Raw genomic sequence first — 20,676 nt, forward strand, 5'->3', positions numbered from 1 at the left:
AGCTGCAAAAGCATCCAAGACTTGAAAGGACAAGATCCTGAAAAGAAATAAATAGAAAAGTCTCAAAATCTGTGTGTTATTTCCCCTCAAGATATTTGCCAACTCCTAAAATGTACACATATGGGCTCAAATACTACAGAAACAAGTAAAAAGTAGCTCTAAGAGTGCAAAGAGCTGATCTAAGAGATTAACACCCTCTTGCAGTTTGGGAATCAAAGGCTGGATTCAAGGCCCTTTAAGATAAGATAACTGTCCTGGTAAATACTCAAGTCTTTCAGATGACACCCCCAAATGGCTACAGACTAGCAGAAAAGGAAAACTAGAAAGAGACCAACCTTAACAAAGCCTGAAACCCAGCACAACTCCATCAAGGTGATCTGCACATATTCTTTCTGTCAAAAGAAAATTAAATCCTCCCTAAAAGAAAATGTAGGCCTTTCTTGGTGGCTCAGATGGTAAAGAATATGCCAGCAGTGCAGGAGACCTGGGTTCAATCCCTGGGTTGAGAAGATCCCCTGGAAAAGGGAATGGCAACCCACTTCAGTATTCTTGCCTGGAGAATCCCATGGAGGAGCCTGATGGGCTATGGTCCATGGGGTTGCAAAGTGTCAGACACAACTGAGTGACACCACCCGCCCCCACCCCCACCATCCCTGAAGGAAAATAACACCGTCTAAAGTCTCTATAACTTTTTCACATACAGTGTCGTGCAGCTAATCAAAACTACCAGGCATACCAGACAGGACCAAATGAGGTCCTTTAAAATCCCCTCCTCCACACCGAAAAGGGAAAACAGACTACAGAATAGACCCATAAATTAGCCAGACATTGGAGTTAACAAGCAAGGTCATTAAAAGAACTATGACTGATACTGTTCATCTAGGAGAACCTGGGAAAAAAGCAAAGCATGAGGAAAAAATCAAAAGCCAGACAAACACTGGCAATAATGCAGAAATGGATTTTCAGAAGTCAAAAAAACCCTCTGCAAGGCCCAGAGTCCCATTTGTAACTATAAAAGTTCAATTTACCACTCTTTTTCTTATGACTATGAACACAGTCTTTCCTTTACTACCTTCTAGAAACTCCGTACCACCTTTACCTTTAGGCTCACCATCTACAATCGCTTCATAAAGACAACCAGCTAAACGCTCAGCTCTTTGACAGAGACCAAACACACTGCTAATTTTATTTTAGCAAAACAGTGAGCCACACACTAGAATCATGCATTAAAGGAGAAAAAGAAGCTCCATCTCAAAAAAGATAAAACATTTATAACCACCAAACAAATAGCAGAACTGTAAATGTGAAGAGTGTGTTAAGCTCCTCCTGTGGCTGAAAATGAAACATTAAAGGAAGAAAATCTGAAAGAAAAAAAAAAATGTACATACATACACACACACACGGGCAGTGGTGGAGAACTTAACAGAAAAGCATGATTATAAGTGCCAACTTAGAAGATAAATCAGAGTTATGGAGCTTTCATCACATTCAAAAACTGTTATCACATCCTCAACCCACAGAAGTTTGCAGCAAAAACATTTCAACAGCTGATCTTCCTCTCCTGGAGTTTCCATTTCCAGAATATCTCCTCCAGGAGCTCTCTCTTCAAAAAAGTATTGTGAATAACTAGAATAGAAAGTCACAGAAGATTGGAGGAAAGGAATAGTTAATATAGCAAAGAGAAAACTACCAACCTAGGAATGAACCAGGAAGTGCATCACCTCACAATACTATGAGAGGAGAGGGTCTATTCTGTGAAATAGCAGTATATTCAGATTGTTGACTTAAATGGAAGAGCCTAGTCTTGGCAGATATTAAACTCTTCTGTAAACATTAGATGTCTTCTTATAAATTAAATGGCTCTCTAATAAGTTTTTCAAGTAATTAATATTTTCCATTTCTCAACTTCAGGATTATAAAAGTATATAACATATAACCATTAACAACTAATACCATAAAAGATTAAAGATAAAAGATAAAGTAACATGGCAGCCCAAGAGTCACCTTGTCCTTGAAACATGCTTCCTACCATTTTATTGTATACCTATGACTTATTTATGAGACACATCAATTAAAAATCTTTTTAGATACAACTAGTAAATGAACTCTGTGGCACTGGCAATTCAATAGGCAAACTAGTAGGTGGAACAAGGGAGAAGGCACTGGCACCCCACTCCAGTACTGTTGCCCGGAAAATCCCATGGACGGAGGAGCCTGGTAGGCTGCAGTCCACAGGGTCGCTAAGAGTTAGACATGACTGAGTGACTTCACTTTCACTTTCCACTGTAATGCACTGGAGAAGGAAATGGCAACCCACTCCAGTGTTCTTGCCTGGAGAATCCCAGGGATGGAGAAGCCTGGTAGGCTGCAGTCCATGGGGTCGCACAGAGTCGGACACAACTGAAGCGACTTGGCAGGCAGGCAGCAGTAGGTGGGACAACGTCTAGCAATAGATTCATACACAGAGACTTCTGGATTTGTGACAAAGGTGATGCTATGTACGGTACAAAGTCTTAGCAATAAATGGATCTGGGTCAGTTAGAAATACATATGGGTAAAAAATAAACCTTGACCCTTATAAAAATCACATATATGGACTATGGACCGAAATGTGAAAGGTAAAACAAAGTTTCTAGAAGGTAGTAAAGAATAACACATTCATAATCATAAGGAAAAAGAGTGATAAACAGAGCTTAAAGTTGACTGTCTTTTCATTAAAAGACACCAACCATTAAGAGAGTAAAAAGGTATACCATGGAGAGATTTTTTTTTTTTAATAATACATGTAAAGATTTCCTTTACATGATCAATAGGATCAATAGATCAATAGGAAAAAGAAGAAAATTCAATGTTTTTCTTGAATGGGCAAAACAAGTGAAAAGGCACTTCAGAGAGAGCTATGATTTGTTAAGGTGCTCAAAGTCATCAGTCATCAAGGAATGCACTGTACTAACTGTATTCACTAGAACGGCTAAACAAACAAAAAAGAAATCATGACAATAATGAGTGGTGGATGTAATGATGAAGATGTAGAGCACTGGGAGGAATGAAAATTGATACAACCACTTTGGGAAACTGATGGCAGTATCTACAATAGCTCTGTACAGCTGTGATCCTGCAATTCCACTCACAATTCCAGTTGTGTATATTCAACAAATTAGTGGACAAGTATACCAACTACTATTTTCAAGAATGGTCATAGCAGCCTGATTTTATAATAGCTTCAAACAGGAAATATCCCCAATGTCTAGCACCAGTAGAATGGATAAACAGGTAAATATGTGCAGTCGAATATTATACAATAATGTAAAAAAAAAAACTACAGCTATCTGCATAAGTCTGAGCAAAAAGAAGCCAAAAATAAGTACACGTGAATTTCTATGTAGTTCAAACACAGGCAAGATGATTCTAAGACACTGTGCCAAAAACTCAAGTAATAAAGCCCAAAATAAATAATAAATTGGACTTTATCCAAATTTAAAACCAAGGAATACCATCAACAAAGTGAAAAGATTACCCACAGGAGAAAATACTTGCATATTATATATGTGATATATGAGATTTACATACAAATTTTTAAAAAGTCTTATACCTCAACAACAGAAAGACTTGATTGAAAACTGCAGAGAAAATTTGAAAATACATTTTTTCCAAAGAGATACAAAGGGCCAATAAGGATATGGAAACATGCTCAACATCATTAGCCATTAGGAAAATGCAAATCAAAACCACAATGAGACAGCACGTAGTTGCCATTTATAATGACTATAATCCAAAAGACAAACACCGTCAAGTGCTGGTGAGGATGTGGGGAACACATGTCTTGCTGGTAGGAATGTTAATGGCAAACAGTTGTCTTAGAAATCAGATGGGGAAGTCCTCAAAAAGTTAAACACATGACCCAGCAATTCCACTCTCAGGCTTACAGCAAAAAGAAGTGAACACGTATGGATACACAGTAACTTGTACGCAAATGTTTACAGCAAACACAACAGTCAAAGGGTAGAAACAACCCACAAGTTCAAAAACTGATGAAAAAGTAAAATGTAGCATCATATGCATAAAATATTATTCAGCAATAAAGTCCTTCAAAGATGCGAAAACAGGATGAAACTTGCAAACATTATGCTTAGCACAAGTCACAACAGACCATGATTTGCATGACTGCATTTATGTGAAATGTCCAGGACAGCAAAGTCTATAGCGATAAAAAAATTAAATTAGTAACTGCCCAGGTATGGGGGGTGGGGAAGCAGGGAGAAATGGGAATAAATGGGAGTAAATGCTAACAGTTATAGGACTTCTTTTAGGGGTGATGAAATTGTTCTAAAACCTTGGTGACAGCTGCGTAACTCCTGTGAATAATACTAAAAGCTATCACATCGTACACTTCAAATGGCTGTGTGGTATGTAAATTGTATCTCAACAAAGCTACTAGAAAAAAAAAGACTAAACTTTATGATGATACAAATCAGAAAGATATCTCACATTTGGAATGAAAAACTGGGAAGAGACACACGAGGGGGTTCCCTGAGGGCAGGTAATGTTCTCTATCTTGTTTTGGGCAGTTACAAAAATAAATTCATTTTATAAAAATTCACTGAGCCTTACATCTAAGAGGTATGCACATTATTATACCTACGAAAAAATTTCAACAAAAAATCTTTACCGTAACTATATAAAAACGTCAGTAAACTAGATTATTTACTTTCATTTTAGAAGTTAGGAACCTAAGGAGATCTAGAGGCTAAAAGTGACTCGCTTATGGTCATATTGTAAATTAATATCTGAATTAAAGCTTGACTTCTATTTGTAAACAATGTATACATAAACCCCCTCCTGCTCACAATTATTACTTTTATCACATTACCCTGTTTATCTCCTTCACAGCACTTACAACTGCATAAAATGATTTTTAGTATCTGTTATATTTATTACTCTGTCTTTCCTCAATAAACTGTAAGCTACACAAGTGTAGGGATCTTACATGTTCAATACTATATCCCCAACAGCCAGAAAACGGCCTAGAACAGTACTGGGTGCTTAACAAGCTATTGATTTGCTACTCAATAGCTCAATCGTGTCCAACTCTTTGCAACCCCATGAACTGTAGCCCTGCAGGCTTCTCTGTCCATCACCAACTCCTAGACCTTGTTCAAACTCATGTTCATTGAGTCAATGATGCCATCCAACCATCTCTGTCGTCCCCTTCTCCTCCTGCCCTCAATCTTTCCCAGCATCAGGCTCTTCTCTAATGAGTCGGCTCTTTGCATCAGGTGGCCAAGTATTGGAATGTCAGCTTCGGCATCAGTCCTTCCAATGAATATTGAGGACTGATTTCCTTTAGGATGGACTGGTTGGGTATCCCTGCAGTCCAAGGGACTCTCAAGAGTCTTCTTCAACACCAAAGTTTAAAAGCATCAATTATTTGGCACTCAGCCTTCTTTACTGTCCAACTCTCACATGCACACATGACTACTGGAAAACCCACAGCTTTGACTAGACCGACCTTTGTCTGCAAAGTAATCTGTTTTTTAATATGCTGTCTAGATTTGTCAGAGCTTTTCTTCCAAGGAGCAAGCATCTTTTAATTTCATGGCTGCAGTCACCACCTGCAGTGATTTTGAAGCCCAAGAAAATAGTTTGTCACTGTTTCCATTGTTTACCCATCTACTTAACATGAAGTGATGGGACCAAGATGCCATGATCTTCGTTTTCTGAATGTTGAGTCTTCAGTCAGCTTTTTCACCCTCCTCTTTCAACTTCATCAAGAGACTCTTTAGCTCCACTTCACTTTCTCCCATAAGGGTGGTGTCATCTGTGTATCTGAGGTTATTGCTATTTCTCCAGGCAATCTTGATTCCAGCTTGTGCTTCATCCAGCCCAGCATTTCGCATGATATACTCTGCGTGTAAGTTAAGTAAGCAGGGTGACAACATACAGCCTTGATGTACTCCTTTCCCAATTTGGAACTAGTCTGTGGTTCCAAGTCTGGTTCTAACTGTTGCTTCTTGACCTGCATACAGGTTTCTCAGGAGGCAGGTAAGGTGGTCTGGTATTCCCATCTCTTGAAGTATTTTCCACAGTTTGTTGTGATCCACACAGTCAAAGGCTTTAGCATAGTCAATGAAGTAGATGTTTTTCTGGAATTCTCTTGCTTTTTCAATGATCCAATGGATGTTGGCAATTTGATCTCTGGTTCCTCTGCCTTTTCTAAATCTAGCTTGAACATCTGGAATTTCTCAGTTCACATACTGCTGAAGCCTAGCTTGGAGAATTTTGAGCATTACTTTGCTAGCGGGTGAAATGAGTGGTGCAATTGTGTGGTAGTATGAACATTCTTTGGCACTGCCTTTCTTTTGGACTGGAATGAAAACTGACCTTTTCCAGTCCTTGTGGCCACTGCTGAGTTTTCCAAATTTGCTGGCCTATTGAGTACAGCACTTTAACAGCATCATTTTTTAGGATCTGAAATAGCTCAGCTGGAATTTCATCACCTCCACTAGCTTTGTTCGTAGTGATGCTTCCTAAGGCTCACATGACTTCACACTCAAGGATGACTGGACTTCACACTTTGGCTCCAGGTAACTGATGACACTATCATGGTCATATGGGTCATTATGATAACAAGTATCCAGAATGAAATCACTATACCCCAAACTCTTTCCTATGGTTTGTTTTTGTGAAGGTGGAAATTCATTTTGAAATGTATTTTTTTAGAACAGAAACTAAATTCAAGTTTGGCTGTCATATCTCAAATACAGTCACCAATGTTATCTTAAAAATAGTTAAAAGAATGACAAAGGAAGCTAAATAACTTAACAATAATGAATATGGCAATGCAAACTGTTAGCATGATTCTGTTTAATTATTTGTGACATTTCAAATTTCAAATAATACCATCAATATCAAATTTTTAAGAAAATAACAATAATGAAATATGTTTCTTTTCAAACAAAAAATTACTGGTTTATCTACTGAATATCACGATTTAGAAATGGTTGGAGCTACTTATCATTTGAATGAGAATTTAGCATAAATTACAAGACAACTGATGCAGAGTTTAGGACAGCCTGGAAAAGCTTTATTATTAGAAAAAAAAAGAGGAAACAAGCAAAACTGGATGTCCTTCGCCTTAAGATGACTGATTTGAAACTGTCTTAACAAGGATGCTCTATATTTTTTCTTGTGTTCTATCTTCCTTATATTCTTTAGTGTTCACTTACTTAAGTACTTGTCTGTACGTAAATCAGTAATATTTTTATCAAACATCTAAATAAATGATTGAAAGATTTAATAGCTATTCTCTCAGAAAAGTTATTATATAAATGAAAAGCTGCTATCCTTCAATCTTCTCTTCAAAATCAAAGCAGTATTATAAATTTCTTTAAACTTTCCTTTTATAAAAAACACTTTAGTACATTCTAGCTTTTTTTCCCAAGATTTTTCCTCTAATATAAATATTGTTTACACTCTTCACATAGCACTTAGCACATGTTATCTAACTTTATTAAAATTTTTATGTATCCATCTCATTTCTGTCAAGCACACAGGATTCACTCCCATGAATGCTATGTATCTGTCTGTTTAAAATTCAGCACAAAGTTGGCACATCGTGAATATCTTGCTTTAATTGATGAAAAACCACCTAGAGTGGTAGTGTGTGTGAAACTCGCACAGTCATGTCCAACTCTTTGTGACCCCATGGACTTCTTCAGGCCAGAATACTGGAGTGGGTAGCCATTCTCTTCTCCAGGGGATCTTCCCAACCCAGAGAGCGAACCCAGGTCTCCCACATTGCAGGAGGATTCTTTACCAGCTGAGCCACCAGGGAAGCCCAAGAGTGGTATAAACAGTATCAAGCTGGAATTCAGGAAACTAGTTTTACCCTTGTGCTACGGCCTGCAAACAAGTCTCTTTACTATCTCAGGGTTTCAAACTAAACAGTTTCTAGGTCTCTTACAGCTCTGAGAAGGTTCCTCATGAGTCAAGAGTAAGACCCAGGGCTTTGTAAAATCTATTTCTTCTCTTAGAAATATTATTTCCAATCATCTTACAATTGGGATGATCAATCTGTGCATTTATAACAATCTTTGTGACTTCCTCCTCTAGTTATCCATCTGGGCAAATTATTCTACCCACTGCTCAAGAGCATCATCCCACCACCAGCTGATACAAGGAGCAAAAATAAACCTTAAATAAAAGTAACAGCTATTTCAACAGAACTGAATGTCTGATTCTACTAGTCATCAGGAAAGCAAGTACTAATTCTTAAGAAGGAACACAGCATTTTGTTTTGCTCATTATCTTTTTTGTCTAAAGTTACTTTATATAAACCACATTTGCTAAATATAAATGTAGCCCTTCTAAATATACATTGTAGTTGGGACTTCCCTGGTGGTCCAGTGGTTAAGAATCTGAATTGCAACTCAAGGAATTCTAGTTCAATCCCTGGTTGGGGAACTAAGATCCCACATGCCATGTAACACAACTACAGAGTCTATGTACGACAAAAAAAGATTCCACATGACAAAGTGAAGATCCTGCATTGTCACAGCTAAGACCTGACATAGCCAAATAAAACAATATTAAAATAATAAAACATTAATATAATCTAACATTTTGGTTACCCACTGTCTAGGAAGTAGGTTCTTCCAAACATGTTATCAAAAACTAACAAAACATGGCTACGTGTTGTGTATTTTTTAATATAATGAAACTAGAGACTGAGTTCTAGAAGAGTTTAAAAAGTCACAATAGCTTAAAACACCTTAAATTACCTAGATGCCTTAAAGTACTTAAATATCCATAAAAAGATTTTGCTTAAATGCCAGAAAGCATTGAAAATGTATTTCTGTGTAGGGAACCCTGGAGAGTCCAAAGGAAAAAATTAACACATATAGTCATTTGTAATTTACAATAATAAAAGTACATATAAAAATATTTGAGTACTTAAGTAAATGAAAAACAAATATATGAGCACTGGATACATGAATGTGCCTTAAAAATGTTTATGATTTAATTCCACTAAGTATTAAATTGGCAATTAAATAGAATTAGGTCTATATATATTCAAATCCTGAAAGATGATGCTGTGAAAGTGCTGTGCTCAATAGGCCAGAAAATTTGGAAAACTTAGCAGTGGCCACAGGACTGGGAAAGGTCAGTCTTCAGTCCAATCCCAAAGAAAGGCAATGCTAAAGAATGCTCAAACTATCGCACAATTGCACTCATCTCACACACTAGTAAAGTAATGCTCAAAATTCTCCAAGCCAGGCTTCAGCAATACGTGAACCGTGAACTTCCTGATGTTCAAGCTGGTTTTAGAAAAGGCAGAGGAACCAGAGATCAAAGTGCTCATCTGCTAGATCCTCGAAAAAACAAGAGAGTTCCAGAAAAACATCTATTTCTGCTTTAGTGACTATGCCAAAGCCTTTGACTGTGTGGATCACAATAAACCATGGAAAATTCTTCAAGAGATGAGAATATCAGACCACCTGACCTGCCTATTGAGAAACCTGTATGCAGGTCAGGAAGCAACAGTTAGAACTGGACATGGAACAACAGACTGGTTCCAGATAGGAAAAGGAGTATGTCAAGGCTGTATATTGTCACCCTGCTTGTTTAATTTATATGCAGAGTACATCATGAGAAACGCTGGACTGGAGGAAGCACAAGCTGGCACCAAGATTGCCAGGAGAAATATCAATAACCTCAGATATGCAGATCACACCACCCTTATCGCAGAAAATGAAGAGGAACTAAAGAGCCTGTTGATGAAAGTGAAAGAGGAGAGTGAAAAAGTTGGCTTAAAGCTCAACATTCAGAAACTAAGATCATGGCATCTGGTCCCATCATTTCATGGCAAATACATGGGGAAACAGTAGAAACAGTGGCTGACTTTATTTTTCTGGGCTCCAAAATCACTGCAGATGGTGATTGCAGCCATGAAATTAAAAGACGCTTGCTCCTTGGAAGGAAAGTTATGACAAACCTAGACAGCATATTAAAAAGCAGAGACATTACTCTGTCAACAAAGGTCTGTCTAGATGTGAGAGTTGGACTATAAAGGAAGCTGAGCGCCAAAGAACTGATGCTTTTCTTTGAACTGTGGTGTTGGAAAAGGCTCTTGAGAGTCCCTTGGACTGCAAGGAGATCCAATCAGTCCATCCTAAAGGAGATCAGTCCTGAGTGTTCACTGGAAGGACTGATGTTGAAGCTGAAACTCCAATACTTTGGCCACATGATGCAAAGAGCTGACTCATGTGAAAAGACCCTGATGCTGGGAAAGATTGAGGGCAGGAGGAGAAAGGGACGACAGAGGATGAGATGGTTGGATGGCATCACCGACTCAATGGACATGGTTTTGGGTGGACTCCGGGAGTTCGGTGATGGACAGGCAGGCCTGGCATACTGCGGTTCATGGAGTCACAAAGAGTCAGACATGACTGAGCAACTGAACTGAACCGAACTGAGGTCTATATAAGAGATGGAAGTAACCTAGATGTTCATGAGCCGATAAATGGATAAACAAGCTGTGGTACATAAAAACAAAAGAGTATCAGTCATCCGTAAAAAGGAACAAATTTGAGTCAGTTGTAGTGATGTGGATGGGCCTAAAGCCTGTTATACAGAATGAATTGAGTCAGAAAGAGGAAACCAAACATGGCATAATAATTTGCATTATATGTAGAATCTAGAAGAATGGTACAGATGAACCTATTTGCAGGGAAGGAATGGAGACACGGATGTAGAGAATGGACTTGTGGACACAGTGGGGGAAAGAGAGGGTGGGACGGATAGAGAAAGCAGCATTGATACATACACCATCATGTGTCAAATAAGCAGCTTGTGGGAAGCCGCTAGAGAAGACAGGGAGCTCAACCTGGTGCTCTGTGATGACCTAGAGGGGTGCGGTAGTGGGAGGGGAGGGAGGTTAAAGACAGAGGGAACGTATGTACAGTTATGGCTGATTCGTGTAGCTGTATGGCATTGTAGAGCAATTTACCTACAATTAAAAAATATATTTTAAAAAAGACAAATAAGATTTAATAGTATTAAGAAATACTATACTATCTGATGACAGAGCAACAATTTTGAATCCAGTATCAAAAAGAAACTTTTACCTTTCTGGGCCTTCATTGTCTGTTCTTCAATTTGCCTCAGACGTTCCATAAGCTCTTCCTTTTCACGTTCTATTCTTTCCTTTTCCTTTTCCGCTATTTCTCTTTTCTTCTTTTCATTCTCTAATTGAGCCCTTAAAAGGAATTACACTGTGTTGTTAGAAATTACTATATGAAAATATATACATGAAACCTAAGTACTAACTGTAAATCAACTAAGAAGAAATGACAGCATATCAATATTTTAAGTATTCATTATATTTAGATGCATTCAAAAGTCATATGGTTAAGAATATAGGACTACAACACTGTTACATATACATACATTGGATTAAAATATATCTTTTATTGTAAGGTCACAAAAACTATAGTCACTGAATTAAGTGACTAGCTGGAATCTTGACGCTGAAAGAACCCAGACATGCTTCTTGAACTGAAAAGAACTTAAAGTTTTGTTGTCTCTGAGGATACATTACAAAGAGATAAAGAGACTCAAGACCATATGGATGGCCTCTGCTCCCACTCTGAGACCATAAAGTTAGGTCTGGAAAAATGAGTATTCTCTATGGAAACATAAACATTAAAATATGAACATTTTGCTTTGATTTCAATCCAAAAAAATAAATAAATGAAATGTCAGAAATAAATAAATAAAAACAACTCCTGACAATTAATTATATGTGAGCACAAAACAAGTTAACTGCACAGTTGCCATACCCAAGAACATGCCTTCTTTAGATTACCAGGAACCACCCACTGGCAGAACCAGCAAAGGTTTGAAGGGAGTGCACAGGCCGTTTCATTTTAAAAAGCAAATTAACATGGAGGGGCAAAATATTTCAATCATTATCAATTAACACAAGTTTAATTCCTAACATAGTATCAACTTAAACTTGGATACAAGATGACAAATCAGTTTTATCTCCTTTGACAAATTCCTTAGAATAATAGTATGCATCTAATGGAATGAGTTCGTGACACTGTACAGGAGACAGGGATCAAGACCATTCCCATAGAAAAGAAATGCAAAACAGCAAAATGGCTGTCTGGGGAGGCCTTACAAATAGCTGTGAAAAGAAGAGAAGCAAAAAGCAAAGGAGAAAAGAAAAGATATAAACATCTGAATGCAGAGTTCCAAAGAATAGCAAGAGATAAGAAAGCCTTCCTCAGCGATCAATGCAAAGAAATAGAGGAAAACAACAGAATGGGAAAGACTAGAGAACTCTTCAAGAAAATTAGAGATTCCAAGGGGACATTTCATGCAAAGATGGGCTCAATAAAGGACAGAAATGGTATGGATCTAACAGAAACAGAAAATATTAAGAAGAGGTGGCAAGAATACACAGAAGAACTGTACAATAAACATCTTCACGACCCAGATAATCACGATGGTGTGATCACTCATCTAGAGCCAGATATCCTGGAATGTGAAGTCAAGTGGGCCTTAGAAAGCATCACTACGAACAAAGCTAGTGGAGGTGATGGCATTCCAGTTGAGCTATTTCAAATCCTGAAAGATGATGCTGTGAAAGTGCTGCACTCAATAGGCCAGCAAATTTGGAAAACTCAGCAGTGGCCACAGGACTGGAAAAGGTCAGTTTTCATTCCAATCCCAAAGAAAGGCAATGCCAAAGAATGCTCAAACTACTACACAGTTGCACTAATCTCACATGCTAGTAAAGTAATGCTCAAAATTCTCCAAGCCAGGCTTCAGCAATACGTGAACCGTGAACTTCCTGATGTTCAAGCTGGTTTTAGAAAAGGCAGAGGAACCAGAGATCACATTGCCAACATCCGCTGGATCATGGAAAAAGGAAAAGCATTCCAGAAAAACATCTATTTCTGCTTTAGTGACTATGCCAAAGCCTTTGACTGTGTGGATCACAATAAACTGTGGAAAATTCTGAAAGAGATGGGAATACCAGACAACCTGACCTGCCTCTTGAGAAATCTGTATGCAGGTCAGGAAGCAACAGTTAGAACTGGACATGGAACAACAGACTGGTTCCAAATAGGTAAAGGAGCACGTCGAGGCTGTGTACTATCACCCTGCTTATTTAACTTCTATGCAGAGTACATCATGAGAAACGCTGGACTGGAGGAAGCACAAGCTGGAATCAAGATTGCCGGGAGAAATATCAATAACCTCAGATATGCAGATGACACCACCCTTACGGCAGAAAGTGAAGAGGAACTAAAAAGCCTCGTGCTGAAAGTGAAAGTGGAGAGTGAAAAAGTTGGCTTAAAGCTCAACATTCAGAAAACAAAGATCATGGCACCCGGTCCCATCACTTCATGGGAAATAGATGGGGAAACAGTGGAAACAGTGTCAGACTTTATCTTTTTGGGCTCCAAAATCACTGCAGATGGTGACTGCAGCCATGAAATTAAAAGACGCTTACTCCTTGGAAGGAAAGTTATGACCAACCTAGACAGCATATTGAAAAGCAGAGACATTACTTTGCCAACAAAGGTCCGTCTAGTCAAGGCTATGGTTTTTCCTGTGGTCATGTATGGATGTGAGAGTTGGACTGTGAAGAAGGCTGAGTGCCAAAGAATTGATGCTTTTGAACTGTGGTGTTGGAGAAGACTCTTGAGAGTCCCTTGGACTGCAAGGAGATCCAACCAGTCCATTCTGAAGGAGATCAATCAGCCCTGGGATTTTTTGGAGGGAATGATGCTAAAGCTGAAACTCCAATACTTTGGCCACCTCACGCGAAGGGTTGACTCACTGGAAAAGACTCTGATGCGGGGAGGGATTGGGGGCAGGAGGAGAAGGGGACGACAGAGGATGAGATGGCTGGATGGCATTACTGACTCGATGCACGTGAGTCTCAGTGAACTCTGGGAGTTGGTTATGTGACAGGGAGGCGTGGCGTGCTGCAATTCATGGGGTCGCAAAGAGTCGGACATGACTGAGTGACTTAACTGAACTGAATGCTATCTGAAAAGATCTTCCTGAGAGTTTGGTGGGAACGAGTGCATTTGTCATTTAGATGCATCTACCATGGGCCTAAATATAGCCAAATTCATTTATCAAACATCTACCAAAGGCTTACTGTGGATCAGACTCTATGTTGAGGGCCAGAAATATAATGATGAATAAGATTTAATTATCAGATAATATTATCAACTTCAATGGGAATAATACTCTTTTTAGTTAAAAAAATAATAATAATTACGCTTTCCTCTAAAACTTATCTAAATATACCTAAATATTTACAAAAGACATAGCTGCCATTTGATGTCAATTCTGAATTTCAAGCCCAAATCACATAATTTCTCAACTTGCAATCTCTGATAAGCTTATCAGCAAAGTTTTATTACCTATTTCTTCCTGCAGCAACTAGTACCTATCTGCTTTCAAAATGAAAAGAGACTCCAGCTTTGGGGCAAACAGATAGAGTTGTAACAAGTCAGCAAGAAAAGTAGGCCATGCATTAAGCTTAAGGGTGACCATATCTTTCCAACTGGTTTTAATGAATCCTCACAGCATTTAATAATCTAAGGCCTGGAGTTCGTTCATGAGAGGGGAGCTCCATCTCTGTTTTAGACTTCCCTACAAGGTACTTTCTCAACAGCCAGAAGGAAGATTGAATAACTAAGCGCCCCCCTGCCCCTAAGACTTGGACTCACTTTTAGCACATTCACCTCTTTCATCCTATCTCAATCAACAGAGTATACACAGGTAAACAGCCCCCACCACTCTAGGAGTCAGGGGTTACACAGGTTTAAGAAAGTTTGAACATCCCAATTTCCTTGAGAAAAAACAAGGCCCTGCAGGCCCCACAGATACTGGTGCCCTTCCTGTATTCTTTAGAAAGCTGAAAAAGTAGGCTTGTCTGTGACATCAAGAGCACAGTATTTCTCAAGTAATTGCTAGTATGGTCAAGAGCTACTTTTTTCATGCCAGGCTGCCTGCTACTCTAAGATGCTGAATAGCCTGCCCACATCACTCCTCAGTCCGTGCTTAGTCAAATCCAGCGCTGCCACAGTCTCCAAAACAGTTAGCTTCCGCCCTGAGACACTGAGGCCCTGAGACACTTCATGAATACTTACATCTCACCAGACCTGAAGACCAAAGGCTGCAATAATATTCCACAAACTCAGAACTTTTCAAGTCCTGCTCTGGCACACAGATGGCCCCTTCTGGAGGTGGGCACTGGTGCTGTTTACCTTTTCCCTATTGACATTTCATTTGTTCTTCCTCAAGGATGGAGGTAAAGGAGACACGGAAGCAAGAAAAAAAGACTGAAGATAACAACAACCAAGTTGGGAGGAGGAATTTTAGTGTTTATACTGAAAAATGAAATAAATGTATAGCCAGTATTTAACTTGATTATGATATTTAAAGTGTTTTGTAAAGTTTATTACACTGCACTCTTACAAAGCTTGTACTTCTCATCTCACAAGAATTCTCACCTGCTGACAGCCATCACCAATGAACACCCCATTCAATTAACACAAATGACTTTGGCTCTCCATGTTTCTTAGTGATACCTAGTTTCTTTTTGTAGGGAAAATCACTAGGCCATTCAGGTATGACCTAAACAAATCCCTTATGATTGATTACACAGTGCAAGTGACAAATAGATTCATGGGATTATATCTGAGAGACAGAGACAGAGTGCCGGAAGAACTACAGATGGAGGTTCATAACATTGTATAGGAGGTGGTCATCAAAACCATCCCCAAGAAAAAGAAATACAAAAGACAAAATGGTTGTCTGAGGAGGCCTTACAAGTACCTGAGAAAAGAAGAGAAGCGAAAGGCAAATGAGAAAAGGAAAGACATACCCATCTGAATGTAGAGTTCCAAAAAATAGCAAGGAGAGATAAGAGAGGCTTGCCAAGCAAGCAATGAAAAGAAATAGAAGAAAACAATAGAATGAGACTAGAGAGATCTCTTCAAGAAAATTAGATATATCAAGGGAACATTTCAGGCAAAGATGGGCACAATAAAGGACAGAAACAGTGTGAACCTAACAGAAGCAGAAGATATTAAGAAGAGGTGGCAAGAATACACAGAAGAACTGTACAAAAAAGATCTTTACAACCCTGATAACTATGACGGTGTTATCATTCACCTAGAGCCAAAATTCCCCTGGAGCGTGAAGTCAAGTGGGCCTTAAGAAGCATCACTATGAACAAAGCTAGTGGAGGTGGTAGAATTCCAGTTGAGTCTTTTCATATCCTAAAAGATAATGCTGTTAAAGTGCTGCACTAAGTATGCCAGCAAATTTGGAAAACTCAGCAGTCACAGGACTGAAAAAGGTCAGTTTTCATTCCAATCCCAAAGAAAGGCAGTGCCAAAGAATGTTCAAACTATCACAAAATCACACTCATTTCACACACTAGCAAAGTAGTGCTCAAAATTCTTCAAGCTAGGCTTCAACAGTACAAGAACTGAAAACTTCCAGATGTTGAAGCTGGATTTAGAAAAGGCAGAGGAACCAGAGATCAAATTGCCAAGATTAGCTGGATCATAGAAAAAGCAAGAGAATTCCAGAAAAACATGTACTTCTGCTTCATCAACTACACTAAAGCCTTTGATTGTGTGGATCACAACAAACTGTGGAAAATTCTTAAAGAGATAGGAATACCAAACCACCTCACCTGCCTCCTGAGAAACCTGTATGCAGGTCAAGATTCCTTACCACTGAGCCACCTGAGAAGCCCCATATTAGAATACATTACTTTTTAATAGCACCAATTACATTTTTCTTAAAATGAAGACTAAAAAGCAACATATATTCAACTTCTAATCAAACTATGTACTAGTAATATTAAAAATTCTTTACTGCTACTACTTAATTAGGGATTAGGTACTCTGCTAAGTGTTTCTGTACTGACCCTATTATTTCTCACAAAAACTCTTGAAAGGACTATTATTTTCACAGTAAGGATAAGAGAATAAGAAGTTACTTGTTCAACAAGTATTAGAATTCAAACCCAGATTTATCTAATCCAAAGCCTGTGTTCTTTGGTATGACATCAGCTGAGTCCCAGGCGTACAGGCAGTCAGCTGTGACACAGACTATCCCATAGCTAACCTACAACTGGTATGTAGCTATCTCACTCTAAATTGTAAACTCAATTTGATTTGGACACAAGTAACTTAAGAACGCAGACTACAAGGACCAATAACCCATGGAAAAGAACATGATTTTCACTATTAAAAAGAAGTGATGAGAGTTATGCAGGAGGACATAGCTACATATGCCAATGTATTATAGGGAAAGAGGCCTCCTGCTGCCTCTTCCCAACTACTGTTCTTGCCCAAGAAACTCCAGCAGCACACCTCTGGGCATTCCCCCAAGTATGTCTGCTGGCTCCTTTGTCATTGGGCCTGATCGAAATTGTTTCCACATACACAGTTGTCACTTCTCTCTCTCTGACCTATAAAGCAGGGAATGAACAAAGACTTGGCATGCCACTTCTGAAAGACCATCAATTCCCATGTGGCTGGACTAACATAAAACAACCTTCAGGTGTTCAAATGAAATAAAGAGTTAATGAATTCCTACTGTATACAAAGCAGGCAATAAATATTCACTAATGATAGGTTGGAACCTTTCATGGAATCCAAGAAAGGAACCATGGGGTTGTTAACTGTGTTAAAAAGATCCAGCATCACCCAACTGCTGGCAGCACTCTAGTGCAGGACACCTCACCCAAACAATGAACAAGACAAAATCATAAACCCAACCATTAATCAGCAGACAGGATTACCAGACATCCCAAAATATACCACCTCACACAGCCAAGCCCATCAGAAGGGGAGAAAAAAAAAACCACCTCACCTCCTTTCACCAGAACACAAGCAAAAGTCACTCCCAACACAAAGCCTAACCAAACCACTGGACAAACCTTACCCATTGAGGGCAGAAACCAAAGGGAAGTAGGAATACAACTTGAAAGCCTGGGGAAAGGAAGCCTCAAATGCAGTACGTTAGAATAAAATGAAAAGGCAGAGAAATATTGCACAAATGAATGAACAAGACAGAAACTCACAAGACCAAATAAACAAAGAGGAAATAGGCAAACCATCTGAAAGAGAATTCAGAGTAATGATAATAAAGATGATCCAACACCTCAAAAACAGAATGGACAAAATGCAAGGATCAATTAACACATTTAACATGGACCTAGAAGAAATAAAGAATAAACAGAGACATACAATACATAATGAAATTTAAAATACTCTGTGTGTTAGTAGCTCGGTTGTGTCTGACTCTTTGCGACCCCATGGACTGTAGCCCACCAGACTCTTCTGTCCATGGAATACTGTAGGCAAGAATACTGGAGTGGGTTATTATTCCCTTCTCCAGGGGATCTCCCCAACCCAGGGATTGAACCCAGATCTCTCCCACATTGCAGGCAAGCTCTTTACCACCTGAGCCACCAGGGAAGCAAAAATACTCTAGAAGCAATCAATACCAGAATAACTGAGGCAGAAGAATAGAATGGTGGAAATAACTTCTGAAGAGCAGACTAAAGGAAAAAGAAAGAAAAGAATTGAGGATAGTCTCAGAGACCTCTCAGACAATATTAAACACACCAACATTCGGATTACAGGTGTCCCAGTACTAGAAAAGAAAAAGAAAGGGTCTGAGAAAATATTTGAAGATACTATATATGAAAATTTCCCCAACATGCGAAAGGAAACAATCAAGTCCAAGAAGCGCAGAGTCCCCTACAGTATATACCCAAGGAGATACACACTGAGACACGTACTAGTCAAACTAATAAAGATTAAACACAAAGAAAGACTATTAAAAGCAGCAAGGGAAAACCAACAAGCAGCATACAAGGGAAACCCCATTCGATTAACAGATATCTTTCAGCAGGAACCTTATAGGCCAGAAGAGAATGGCAGGATATATTTAAAGTACTGAAAGGGAAAAATCTACAAGCAAGATTACCCGACCTGGCAAGAATCTCATTCGTATTTGACAGAAAAATTGAAACCTTTCAGACAAGTTAAAGTTAAGAGAATTTAGCACCACAAAACCAGCTTTACAGACAAAGTTAAAAGGACTTCCACAGGAAGGAAACACAAGAGAAGAAAAAGACCTAGAAAAATAAGCCCAAAACAATTAAGAAAATTCCAAAAGGAACATATATATCAATAATTACTTTAAATGTAAATGGATTAAATGCTCCAACCAAAAGACACAGACTGAATGGATAAAAAAACATGACCCATACATACGCTATCTACAAGAGACCCACTTTAGACCTAGAGACACACATAGACTGAAAGTGAAAAGATGGAAAAAGACACTCCATGCAAAATGGAAATCAAAACAAAGTCAGAGTAGCAATCCTATCAGACAAAACAGACCTTAAAATAAAACAATATTATAAGAGATAAGGAAGCACACTACATAGTGATCAATCCAAGAAGACATAACAATGCAAATATTTATGCACCCAACAGAGGAGCCCCTCAATACATAAGGCAAACAGACACAAAAGGAGAAATTGACAGTAACACAACAGTTTGGATTTTAATACCCCACTTACACCAATGAACAGTTCATCGAAACAGAAAATTAAGGAAACACAAGCCTTAAATGCCACATTAGGTCATATGGACCTAGTTGATACCTTTAGAACATTCCATCCAAATGCAAAGGAATACACCCTCCTCTCAAATGCAGATAGAACATTTTCCAGGATAGTCCACATCTCAGGTCACAAATTAATTCTCAGTAAATTTAAAAAAATGGAAATCATATCAAGCATCTTTTCTCACCATAAGAATATGAGACTAGATATCAATTACAAGGAAACAAAAAACAACTGTAAAACACACATACATGGAAATTAAACACATTTCTTAAAAATGAACAGGTTGCTGACGAAGTAAAATGAGAAATCAACCATTCCTGGAAACAAATGACAACAAAAACACGACAACCAAAAACCTATGGGCTGCAGCAAAAACAGTTCTAAGAGGGAATTTATAGCAATACAATCCTATCTCAGGAAACAAAAACATCGAATAGACAACTAACTTTACACCTAAAACAACTGAAAAAGGAGAACAATAAAACCCCAAAATTCGTAAAAGGAAAGAAATCAACAAGATCAGAGCAGAAATAAATGAAAAAGAAATGAAGGAAACAATAGTAACAAGTAATAAAACTAAAAGCTGATTCTTTAAGGAGATAAAACGGACAAACCATTAGCCAGACTCAAGAAAAAAGGGAGAAAAATCAAATCAACAAAATTAGAAATGAAAAAGGACAGGTTACAACAGACAATGCAGAAATACAAAGAATCAGAAGAGACTATTACAAGAAACTATATGCCAATAAAATGAACAACCTGGAAGAAACGGACAGATTTTTAGAAAAGTTCAACCTTCCAAGACTGAACCAGGAAAAAATAGAAACTATGAACAAGGCCATTATAAGCACTAAACTGAAAACTGATCAAAAATCTCCCTACAAACAAAAGTTCAGATGGCTTCACAGGTGAAATCTATTAAACATTTAGAGAAGAGCTAGTGCCTATCCATCTGAAACTTTTTCAAAAAAATTGCA

The 20,676-nt window shown here is 38.3% G+C and overlaps 1 protein-coding gene across 2 annotated transcripts in view; it reads right to left on the reverse strand.

The window, feature by feature from the left end:
- RDX (radixin) overlaps nt 1-20,676 on the reverse strand; it is a 106,792-nt gene that overhangs the window by 39,350 nt on the left and 46,766 nt on the right. For both annotated transcript variants that reach the window (XM_061440237.1, XM_061440238.1), the window contains one exon: nt 11,127-11,257. In XM_061440237.1, the coding sequence (XP_061296221.1) occupies nt 11,127-11,257 (131 nt within the window). The remainder of the gene's footprint in view (nt 1-11,126; nt 11,258-20,676) is intronic.

The sequence above is a fragment of the Bos javanicus genome, chromosome 15, assembly GCF_032452875.1.
Source record: "Bos javanicus breed banteng chromosome 15, ARS-OSU_banteng_1.0, whole genome shotgun sequence".
NCBI lineage: Eukaryota > Metazoa > Chordata > Mammalia > Artiodactyla > Bovidae > Bos > Bos javanicus.